General features: G+C 34.7%; 3 protein-coding genes across 3 annotated transcripts in view; 1 reads left to right on the forward strand and 2 right to left on the reverse strand.

The window, feature by feature from the left end:
- LOC104808117 (expansin-A4-like) overlaps positions 1–792 on the reverse strand; it is a 1,424-nt gene extending 632 nt beyond the window's left edge. Inside the window, exons 1-2 of the mRNA XM_010533709.2 lie at positions 526–792; positions 79–397 (exon numbers count right to left, since the gene is read on the reverse strand). Coding sequence (XP_010532011.1) covers positions 79–397; positions 526–682 — 476 coding nt within the window. The 5' untranslated portion in view covers positions 683–792. The remainder of the gene's footprint in view (positions 1–78; positions 398–525) is intronic.
- Positions 793–8,561: 7,769 nt separating this feature from the next.
- Positions 8,562–10,510, forward strand: LOC104808188. Its single transcript, XM_010533835.1, has 3 exons — positions 8,562–8,807; positions 9,841–9,921; positions 10,051–10,510. Exons 1-3 carry the CDS (start codon positions 8,562–8,564, stop codon positions 10,180–10,182), a joined length of 459 nt encoding a protein of 152 aa, XP_010532137.1. The 3' UTR covers positions 10,183–10,510.
- Positions 10,511–10,603: 93 nt separating this feature from the next.
- LOC104808259 (aspartic proteinase PCS1) lies at positions 10,604–12,076 on the reverse strand. The gene has a single exon (XM_010533951.1). It carries the CDS (start codon positions 11,978–11,980, stop codon positions 10,637–10,639), a length of 1,344 nt encoding a protein of 447 aa, XP_010532253.1. The 5' UTR covers positions 11,981–12,076; the 3' UTR covers positions 10,604–10,636.
- Between the last annotated feature and the right edge of the window lie 466 nt (positions 12,077–12,542).

Genomic DNA, 12,542 nt, shown 5'->3' on the forward strand with positions numbered 1-12,542 from the left:
ACGACAACGCACGTGACTCAGAATCTTGCTCTTGTTCTGAATATCATGGATTTTTAGGAATGTGGGTTTGAATTTTACCTGCGGTAGGAGACGGGGACGATTCCTGCGCGGTACTCGGCGAGCTTGAGGAACATGGGCATGGCGAGGTCGAAGTGAGCGCGAGGAGGGTTGCACCAGCCGCCATTGTCGCTGGGCTGAGCAAAGTTTGGAGGGCAGAAATTTGTGGCGGTGATGAAGATGGAAGGGCTTCCCGAATGGCACCATTGAGGGTCGTCGGCGCATTTGATCTCGAAGCATGCTCCGCAGCTGAAGCCATTGTTGAACAGAGCTGTGCTCAGAGCCGCGGTGTTCACGCCATAGCCTTGACTGTACAGGTTGCCGTACCCGCACGCACCGCCTGTCAGTAAACCAAACCCCACGATCAGTTTAACTGTTGTGAAATAAAACGACATTCTCTGTCTTGTTTCAGAGAGTGCCGGTACAAAACATGCGAATAAAAGAGAGAGAGGGAGGGAGGGAGGGTACCCATGGTGCCGGAGGCGTCGTTACCGCCGTAGAAAGTGGCGTGGGCGCTTTGCCAGGCGCCGCCGGAGTAGACGCCGGGGATTCTGGCGTCGGCGAAGCTGAAGAAGAGCACAAAGAGAGGCAACGTGTTTAGGAGAATTCTCTGTCTCATTTCCATCGTTTCCAGTGTTTGTATGATTTGAGAAGAAGAAGAAGAAGAAATATTGGTGCTAAAAGGGTGTTCTTGCTTTGGTTTTGGTTGTGGAGGAGATGATGGAGGAAGCTCGAGTGAGGTTTGGTATTTATAGAGAGGGAAACTCCATAGTTGGAGAGAGAGAGATATTGGCCGAAATACAACTTTACGGTTAAAACAAATTAAAGAAAATACATTATTATGGAAGGTGGAGCTCGAAGTCTTCAGTTTGTTGTTTAAACTAATTTATTTATTTTTATAGTTTTCTCACTTTTTCTTAAGAAAATGGTTTAAAAATATAAACATAACCAAAATATTCCATTTAGGTATTATATATTAAATATACTTAGATTTAATTAATATTTTAAATAAAACAGAATTTGAAACAAAAATTCTTTTTTTTTAAAATATTCTTTTTTATAAAACCGAATTGAAATCCAATATAAATTTTTTTGAATTGATAAAATTTTAAAAAATAAAATAACAAAATTGAATTCCAAAAACAACTCGAAAAACGCCGCCTAAATAAAACACACAGGTTATAACAGAACTAATATTTGAATCATGTGAGGCTATTTGTTTGCATAACAATGAAGGCCATTTTGAACCGTGGTCCGTGTAATTAAAGGTATAATTCAATAAAAAAATATACCAATTTTGTAAATATGTTAAAAAAAATACAAACTTTTAGTTTTACGAATAAATATATTAAATGTTAAAATGAACTAAAAAATAGTTTAACTCTTCAGATATATTTTTTAATACATTTTAATATTTGGTGTATATATTTCTTAGATTAAAAGTCTCTATATTTTTTAATTAATACATCAGATTAAACATTGGTCATGTAACATGTATAAATATTGAGATACATTACAAAGTTGATATATTTATACAAGAAAATTCAAGATTTTAGGAGTTCCATAAGAATGCGCCATTTGACTTTTTTATGGTCCTTCGTTGGTTTTGAGGTTTTTTTTTTCTTCTTCAATAGTTTATGCAAAAAAAAAAAATGCATGTGACGCTTGGCCCATCAGATGGAATGTCAAAAAAATATAATATTCTTTTTTATTTTTTTTTCATTTTTTTATTTGGCGGATAATACCGTTTTAAATATAAAAAAGATTTTTGACGATCAACCGTCGGTTTACATGAATGCATATGTATAAGGCACTTATTTTGTTCAAATATATAAAATAAATCGAATAATGTATAACTATTTTAAAAATTATTTAAGTCAAATGAATCGAAATCACAAAAATAATAAAAAAAATCCAGAAAAAAAATATTTTTTTATGTCATATTCTATTCTATTCAGATTAATTCAATTATTTCATTATTAATCAAATTGGCCATAGAAATAGATAGCACGCGATACACACACAGACACACACGTGTATATATATATATAATCACAGGTACATATATTTATAGATTTGATACAAAAGAGAGCAAATGAAAACAACTTTGCTTAGAATGCAAGTTGAGGCATAAATCAATCGACGAAGAATGTATTTTTTGTTGCGCTCCCCAATATCTTTTGGCTTTTGCTTTTGACCCCAATCTTTTTATCTTATCAAATTTGTCCTTCGTGCGTAGTGCACCATTCGTATTTTATCGCTTGTGGAATTTATTTTAAGATTTATTCGGTTACAGACATAAGAAAATATCAATAATCACAAACACATGGTACTTTACTAAATCAATATCAATTATGTTTAAAAAAAAGATTATTATTGAATTTATTTTCGATCACAGTAAAAAAAATTACTACTTGCCGCACAATATTTACCAGCTGTAGCAAATAAATTTTAAACGAGCCAAGACAAAAAAAAAAGATATTAGATTATTAGGTGTTAGAAAATTGTGTCCGAATGTAAATTCAATATAAAAATAACAGATTATTTAATCCAAATATTTACCCGCCAAAGTTTTAAAATTTAAAAGAAAAATTGTACGATGGAAATAAGTGGGCCCGGATTGCCCGCATTCATCGGAGCATGTAATTAGCAAAGTGTGATAATCAAAGTTCCCTCGGTTCACATTAAATTAAAACCAAAAAGACTTATGTTAAAATACCATAAGTTTAACTATAGATGTGTTTTTGTAAATTTACGTAGAGTTTCTCTAATTTATCTTTAAATAATAATAGTTCATATTTGATAGTCTTAATGATTTCAGAAATTATAACAATAATTGTCTCTTTTTTTCATTTCACGATACATTACATTTCTCTTATTTCATAGTCATTTTTTTTAAACGAAATGAACCCAAATAACAGTATTAAATAATCAATATTTTGTCGCTACTGATAGGAGAGACAATAAATATGCTTCATGAAAATTTCATTGGTATTTTATTTGTCAATTTAGAAATGTAAATGTAATATAAAATTTTTATTTGAATATTTTTTACACCGAATAAAGGCATGTCATATGTGAAATAGACAACTTAGTTCTATTTTTTTTATACGTCGGAGAATCTGCGCTATAATCCTTTGGAGCGGATACCGAAACGCCTCACATCCCTCTCTCAAGGGCCGAATGAATGACACAGTATCGTGGACAGTAAACTTCCATGACCCTACGTAACAACCGGCAAACCACACGGAAAAGTTAAATCAATCGAAACTGACCGGCTGAAGAAAATTTAACATCAAAAGAAATCGAACCCAACATCTCATATAAGGAGGGGTACTCACTTTCCAACTGAGTCGGGGCTTATCCTAACTTAGTTCTAATTTTCTCACCTATTCCAGATTTTAAAAAGTGTATTTATCTGAGATTCAAAGGGATGTTCCATTTAAATGTACTGAAATAATAATAAAAAAACCTTCTTTAAAAAGCGTATTTATACTTTTTTTTACTGTGTTTTTATTGTCCAAAATAACAATATCCATTGTTTTAATCTAATTTTGTTTTTCTTCTATTTCCTTTCTTTTTTTCCCCTTACCCCTCTTTCATATTTTTTTTATCTAAATATTATTCTATAATTATTAGCATATATTATTTATATAAATAGAAAAAATTGAACTAGGGTAAAAGAAAATAAATCGGGTTTGATGCAATTTATAAAGTAATTAAATATAATCACAGAAACCTAATATTATAGAAGTTGGTCGAACCCACATTTACTTTGAGAACAAATGATGTGATTGCTTAAGACATGCAATAATGGGGAAAAAAAATTACTGCGTCTTTGCTACACTTTACAAGACGTAAAACAAAAGTACGCATGGATTGCTAATTGTGAGCTACAAAATCAAGTATGTGTATCGCATAATATTTTTTAATCAATATAAATATCCAAAATATACAAATAATATCAAATCGAAATATTTAGTATTTATAATGACACGAAACCGCTACGAAATGTCAAAATTGTCCTCACACACCAATACGAGATCTTTTAGCGTGTGTTGTCCTCACTCATACACATCCCGGAAAGTACTTCCCAGAAGATCACTCATCTCAAGACTACTCCAAAGCGAACACGTTTAACTTTGGAGTTCTCTCGAGAGGGGTAACCGAAAAAGTTAATGCATCTTGTTGCTATGATTAGCTCAATCAATTTTTTTAATTTATGTTATCTTTGATTGTGTAGTCTCATACCTACACAACCCTCGGTTTTCTCTAATTCTGGTGCGTTCGATGCATCCATGTACTCCCTACCCAGAAGCTCGTCAGGAGCCGCTCTTTGTCCGTGTCTCTTGCACTGACGATCACTCTCCGCTCTCCTACGGTATCCTGGGCTATCACATGCCCACTAGCTTCCGTTTGGTTCGTCTTCGAACCATATCATATTAGGATAAAACCGGCTATGATACCATTTATAACGATCCGAGGCCGCTACGGAATGTCAAAGATGTCTTCACATACCAACACGAGATCTTTTAGCGTGTTTTGTCCTCACTCACATACATCCCGAAAAGTACTTCCTAAAAGGTCACCCATAATAAGAGTACTCCAAAGCGAGCACGCTTAACTTTGGAGTTCTCTCGAGATGGGCAACCGAAAATGTAGATGCATCTTGTTGTTATGAATAACTCAATCAATTCATTTAAGTTATCTTTGACTGTGTAGTCTCATACCTCTACAATCCTCAGATATCTCTCATTCCGGTGTGTTCGATTCATCCCTATACCCCATATCCAGACGTTCGTTATGAGCCACTTTTTGTTTATACCTCTCGCACCGACGATCACTCTCAACCCTTCTACGTTATCATGAGCTGTCAGAGTAATATTAATATTATTTTTCAAATCTTTTCTGATGATTTTTTTATAATATTCTTCATAACTCTTGATAGATCGTTGGAGACAGTTTCAATATCCGTATCTCTTGATAGATCGTTGGAGACAGTTTCAATATCCGTAACATTTGAAGGGGGTTACAATGAAAAATATGAGGAATCGACATCGTACGAAAGATATTGCTTGGGGAAAACGCGATTCCCTTTGTAGGGCTCCAAACAAAAACAATCATAAAACAAAGGCAAAACTAGAATTACTTTGTGCTTGTTCGAAAGCCTAACTAGCTATCAACTAACTTAACCTCCAATCTTCATCTGTCTCCATAAGAGATTCTCTAAAAAGATGGACCAATTAATTTTAATTTAAAAATAAACGAAGTCACTTATGTTTACAATATATATATATATATATGAGTTTGAAATTTTACAGTTTACACTGTTGCAAATCATTGTTGGTAAGTCTGTCGTTATATTTTTGTAATCGAAGAAGCTACTGATAGGAGAGACAATAAATATGCTTCATGAAAATTTCATTGGTATTTTATTTGTCAATTTAGAAATGTAAATGTAATATAAAATTTTTATTTGAATATTTTTTACACCGAATAAAGGCATGTCATATGTTTTATATATATATATATATATATATATATATATATATATATTATATTACAAGAATATTCTAATATAATAAAGAAATATAAGCTAAATAACAAAATTAGTAATACATAAATTTAAATATTCTGTAACATTTTTGTAATTTTGATTTAATATATTCATATATTTTTTGAAACTTTGCTGTGGTGTTTCTGAAATATGGAATATTGATTTAATGGCTACTTATTTATAATTTTATGTAAAAAATCGGATTATAGTTTAATTTCCTTTTAAATAATACGTAAAAAAATTGAGAAAGTATATGTGACGTTGGATTCATAATATATATAATATGTTGTTTGATATTTTTTCAGCAATTTGAATGCATATGGAATGAAAGTGAACAAGGTCTGAACGTGCATGAGAACGGAAAATCTCCTTATAACCAATCAGTATATGCCAACTCGAGGTATAAAAAAATGATCCAATATTTATTTGTATAGGTCAAAAAAATTTCACTGAAAATTTTGGAAGTAAATTTCATTCACAATCTAAATTAGAGTTTCTACTAGAAAAAAGTATTCATATAGATTTTTCTAATCATTTTAAAAATATAAAAAATATAGTTGATTCGAGTTTCTATTAGAGAAAAGTATTCATATAGATTTTTTCAATCCTTTAAAAAATATAAAAAATATAGTTAATTCAAAAGTTCTGATAAATTTTCGGATTATAAAAAAAATAATTCATCAAGAGACTCTTGAATCACAAATGATTAGGAGACTGGTTATCATAGGAATAAAAGGAAAGATAGATGTAATATATATATGTAACAATCAACCTGCTTGTGGACCGTTTAGACCTTTTTATTTTATTTTTGATAAAAAAAATTTCTTCTTAATTAAGGGAGACAAAGGTCCATACATTTAGGGGTGGGCATAATATCCGAAAAAACCGATTCGATCCGTTATTCGATTCGTATTCGAACCGAAAATTCGGATATCCGGAGTTCACGGATCGGATACGGATATTAGTTTCAAAATATTTGTCGGATACGGATCGGATACGGATATCAAAATAGAATTATCCGACATATCCGATCCGATCTGTACTTTTTAATAATATTAATAATATATGGTTAATTTGGTAATTAGTTTATTTATAAGGGTCTCTTTGTAAAAATAAAAAATATGTTTGGGTTTTTGTTACTCCTTTTCTTTTCCTCCGTTGAGCGTTCTCCGCCTTCCTCTATCTCTTTCTCTCTCTCTTTCGTATTCTCTTTCCTAGTTAATCTGCCATTTTTGCTCTCTCTTTTTCTTTCCTTGATAATCCGCATTTTTTATGATCCTTTGAACCTCTATCGATCAACCTTATTGATCTCTAATCAACTACTTTCTCAATCCATTTTCTCTGCTATTTTTCCATTTTTGAACAGTCTGAATCGGGTTTGGAGATTTCGTTGGTTATATGTGTTTTTCATAGAAAGATTTCATTGATTACGATCGATATTTGCAGTTCATTTGTTTTATTATATTTTTCTCTTAACTCAGAATCGGATTTGAGAATTTTTTATTTTTTCTGATGTATATGTGTGTGAGACTTATAATCGATTTATATTTATGTTATGTATTTTAAGTTTGAATTTAGTTTTTTATTCGATGGATTATATATTTTATATGTGTTTGAATTTTTTATTTTATTTCTCATTTTTGTTATTTTTATATCGGATACGGATATTTGTAAATATCCGTAGTTTTTACGGATATCCGAAATTACGGATATCTGAAAACTACGAATCGGATACGGATAACAAATTTTGATATTTGTACGGATCGGATACGGATACAAATACCTGAAAAACTCCGGATATCCGATCTGTATCCACCCCTACATACATTTGTTCAAAGTCATTGAAAACTAACCCAAACTTGGTTACTTTAATCGGTGAAACGAGGTGTAAAATATCTGTCCTACCCTGAATTCGAATCTCAAAATTGTAAAAAAAAAACGTATAATCTAAATCACATAACTGACTCCCGATCTCAGGATTAGTTCGAACCTTGATCTAGAATATCCGGTTACCAAAAGAAAAAGTCATTGAGAGGTAATCTAAACAGTTGTTTAAATGATTGGGAAGTTCATTTGCTTATCGAAAACCGAAGCATAACAAAATCGAACAATGTGTAACAAATGGAATTTTATGAAATCAATCGAGCGGATATAATTATTTTAATTAAATTAATTAATTTTAACCTACATCCTTGTTAAATATAAAATGATTGAATAAACATAAAAAAATAAAAAATGAATATTTCAACGAAAATCGAATGCAAATAGTATTAAACAAAGTCAATATTCGACAATAAAAGCATAATAATATACTTTTTCACGAAAATCTCAAACCAAACCGACAGGAATCCCAAATACATGCTAATAACAACAATCATTATATCCGCTAACATGGAATCCTATGCTAATGTTTTTTTTTTTCAAGTTCAAAATATTTTTTACCATTATTTCAAGACCATAGATGCACAACACAAATGAATTCAATAGATCCTTTTGTCTGATTTTTCTAGGGCACAATCATATGGGCCTATTTGTAATTCTACATTTCTGAAGGCCCATATAAGTTAAATTTGAATTCTCTGCGGCCGGTACTAAAATGTAATATGCGCCTCAACGTACATAAAACAACACGTGTCATAATACAATGCTAATCGTACGGTGACAGAAAGCGCTCGACGTTTCAACGAGCAGACTCGTGAATCAGAAAAACATATATTTTTAAAATTTTAAAAAACCCCATATTTCTAGATAAATTTTTGTTACTGTTTTTTTTTTCTTATATCAATTTTTAATTTGACAAAAATTTAAACCAAAATTTAAAAATTTCTGAAATTCTAAACAAAATAAAAAAAATGGGTTTCAATTTTCTATATATTTATAAACGGAATAAAATTATGTCCATTTCAATGTTGATGATACATCACACTTTTTTTCAAATCATCCGATTATGCCAAATCCCCAATTACACGTGGGAACGGAGAATGGGTCACACGCGGCTAGTAGCGCGTGGAAGCAAAGACACCCATGGAGAGACGGTAGAAGAAATCGAATCCGGGAGATTCATGGTTTCATTGGGACAGTCTATGGCAACGATCTCACCGCCGTTTTCATCTCCATCGGGTCTTCCGAGGTCTCAACACACTTCTCCCGGTTCCTATTGGATCCAATTTCTCTTCCTCTTCCTCGGATTCGGGTCAGTTCGAGCGTCCGCTTCTTCAATTTCCATTTCGTGGTTCTAGATAGGAAATTCATGAGGTTGATTTCGAGAAAAATTTTGACTTTGTTTTTCACTAAGCTTAGGGTTTTCCGAATCATCCATTTGTTTGATTTCTTCTTCTTCTTCTTCTTCTTCTTCTTCTTCTTCTTCTTCTTCTTCTATTTCTTCTTCTTCTTCTTCTTCTTCTTCTTCTTCTTCTTCTTCTTCTTCTTCTTCTTCTTCTTCTTCTTCTTCTTCTTCTTCTTCTTCTTCTTCATGTTGAATTGAACTTGGGTTTAAGGAGTTACAAAGAGGCAATTGTAGAAATGTCAGTCTGATTCTGATACACAAATATTGTGTGTATGATTGTGTATAATGTTTTATACGCTTCTTTCTTGCTGTGGTTGTGATTTGATGGCATACATACAGATACAGTGTGTATATGCGTGTACAATGTCTATATATGCGTGTACATATTCTACTCCTAGGTGGTGTACATAGGTAGGGTGTGTTGTATATAGGCGTGTATGGCGGTATATACATATAGTACATCTTCATTCACACACATTCATGATCCTTGCATATATGTGAATGCTGGTGAAGTAGATTTCCCGTGAGCCTCTGAAGCCATGGGCGATGCGATTGATTTGAACGGAGATGATGGTGTCGTGAAGGAAACCATAAGAATAGACAAATCTAATCCAAATAGGAAACACATTAATATCTAAATTTCACACGAACTGAAACTCGTCATAATTCCTAATAGAGTATACAGTCTTCACGATCGAATGATCTTCCTCTTTGTAGATGGTACGTTACTGGGATTGATCGGTAGACTGAACTTGTGCATTGATCTGTTTCTTTGTTCCGGGTGTTGGCTTTCTTCCAATCAGAAGAAAAGTGGTTGCCTCTAAAATGGCTCGAGCCAGGGAAACTTTTCTATGCTGTTGGTTTTATACTCGGGGGTTATTCATAAAGACTGGTTTCAGGAACTTATGGAGAGTTGGTCTGCGTGTTTTTGGCACCACAGCTTAGCATGCTCACGGGTTTACAACATGGTATCCTGGCAATGTGGTTCCGTACGAGGGTGTATTGTCTGAAGACGAAAAAGGTCTTCGATACTACACGCGACTTGAAAACAACACGATATTCTTCTTTGAACCATGAAGGGTTCATTCTCTTTCATTCTTTTCGGATTGACTTGTGATCTTCTAGACAACTTACTCTTAGCTCTTTTCAGGTCGAAGAAGTTGCAAAGATCACTTGTAAGTCGGGATATGTTTATGGTAGTGCAAGGGTCGCCTCCTTATTGGCTTTGCGTTTGCTTTTGACGGTTTCGCTAACGGTTTTCTCGGCAGTGGACCAAAGTTGATTTGATTTTTGAGGTGGAGTTAGTAGCTTGCAGGCCAAGAAAGGGTTTCTTGTGTGTGGGAACTGTCTCTAAGGAGAGAGAGCATGGCTTGAGTAAAGCATTACTACACCACTGATTACTGTGTTGAAGCAGCCATAACAATATGTATTTATCATGTTTGATGAATGCAGATCACTGAAGAAACAGAGGAAAGACAAGAGGTCAAGGCAAGGGCAAGGGCAAGGGCAAATGCAAAGCCTTGAACAAATATAAAGGCCTATATTCATTCTATTTTTGTTGATTAAAATGTTAATTTTTTATAGTGGTTTATATTATATCCTTTTTTTTTTCTATAGTATATTCATCACATCAAAGTGGGTGGGTGTCAGTACTTGAGATTCTTCGACCAAACAAAGTGCCTGTCTGTTTGTACAAATGTACATACGAAGTGTGCATTACAGAAAATAAAAAAAATCTAAACAAGCGATCTGAGCCGTTGATTTGCTGTATCACACCTGATCTCAGCAAATCCAACCCTTGATTTCGCCAAATCAAACTCCATCCACAAGTTCTGTTGATGATGATGACCAATCACGAACGCTTCTATTCCCAACAGATCGGAGTTCCCAAACGTGAAGCAGTACACCTGATCCCTCCCTCTCGACTCGGACCCGGGAACTCGGTACAAGAGCTTCTGACCCGACACGCTCATCTCCGCGCCGCGGAAGATCAAACTCACCTTGGGTAACGAGTTGAAATCGGTCCGGCCCGGTCCGACCCGGTAACAGAGGTCCATGACACCTTGGAACACGAAGTTCGGGTCGTCCACGACTCTCAGAACGGATTTGGTTTGCTGGAGAAACTCGTTTCTCAGGGCTTTGTAAACCGGGCCCAGCAAGAACGTGAATTGCGTACCGGAATCAACCATCGTCTGACCGGCTCCGGTATGATCCGGTACAAATACCGATTTGGGTAAAGGGAGCATTTTCGATCCGACCCGGATTCCTTCCAATTGGACCGTGTATGCGACCCGGTCGAAGTACGGCAACGGCGTCGTTTCCCGAACCAGTGGCGTGTACTGGAGAGGCCCTAGCCACGAGAAACTCGCGTCTCCGAGAAGCAAAATACCGGACGAGTCGAAACCCGAGATGCAGTACGAGAATTTGGAGAGACCCATCTGGTTAACGAACGACAACGACCCCCGGTTCATGCCCATTAAACCGGTGGTTTTCGCGTCCTCCTCAGAATCCGAGCTGAAACCGGAATTCATGCAGCCGAAAACCGTACCGGGTCGGGTCTTGGACCCGACTACGAACGTGTCGTGAGCCAGGTTGCCTTCGATGGAGGAAGCATCGGCATAGGAGATTGCCACGTGGCAGAGATTGGCATTCGTGTCGCACGAAGCGGGTATGGGTAAATCCCGGGTCCGAGTCGTGCAAACGGGTGAGGAACAGGGAACGGGTGAATACGAAGAAGAGCGAATCGGGTCGAAAACGGATCTCAAGTTCGGAGCTTTTTTACAGTGAAGCCATGAGAGCTCGCTTCCGGTGTCGAGAACCATCGTGATGCTCTGTGGCGGCGACCCGACGGCGAGGGAGACGGTGAGAGTGACATTGTGTCTGAACGAGAGCTTGTCGGAAGAAGATGATGAAGCAGAGAGGCGCTGGATGGTCGAAGAAGAGTAAGAGAGATGTTGAGTTTTGAGAGAGAAAATGAGTGTTTGGTTAGGAGGAAAATTGCTGAGAATGGGAGGGAAAACGAGTAGGAAAACTGCGATTCGGAGGATTGTGGTTGTATGAGATGATGATGAACCCATCATGGTGGAGTGTATAATTCTGGTCTCTGTCTTTCGATTTTCTTGTGCTTGCGTCTTTAAATATAGGGATTTATTTTTTTTAAATCATAAATTATAGAGAATTCACGCGTATATACATCGTATTTACATGCTTTTTATTCTTATTTATTGTGTTGGAAAATTTAATAAAAATATTTTTTTAATGATCTTTCAGCTTTGATTTTGTTGTATACTTACGTCTCCAAATATCTTGATTTACCTTTAAAATTTTTTCAAAATTTCTACACATATCTGTACAGAATTTATGTGTCGATATTATTTGTATTTAATTGTTTTTTTCTTTATCCTATAATAACAGACGTTGTGTATTTACGTTTTGAAGATAAGTAACACCTCCCTCGTTTTCTACTACTTAAGAATTCTGCAAAAAAATATTTTATGTATTTAAATTCCATTCTTTTAATTAATATAGGACACAAATTTTGATTTGAAATTTGACTAAAATTTCTGTTTGGTATGTTAAAAATTTATCCGTTCCTTGACTGAGAGTCGACGTAACGTGCAACTTTGGGATCAATATAATTAA

This window comes from Tarenaya hassleriana, unplaced genomic scaffold (assembly GCF_000463585.1).
Source record: "Tarenaya hassleriana unplaced genomic scaffold, ASM46358v1 Cleome1, whole genome shotgun sequence".
Taxonomy (NCBI): domain Eukaryota; kingdom Viridiplantae; phylum Streptophyta; class Magnoliopsida; order Brassicales; family Cleomaceae; genus Tarenaya; species Tarenaya hassleriana.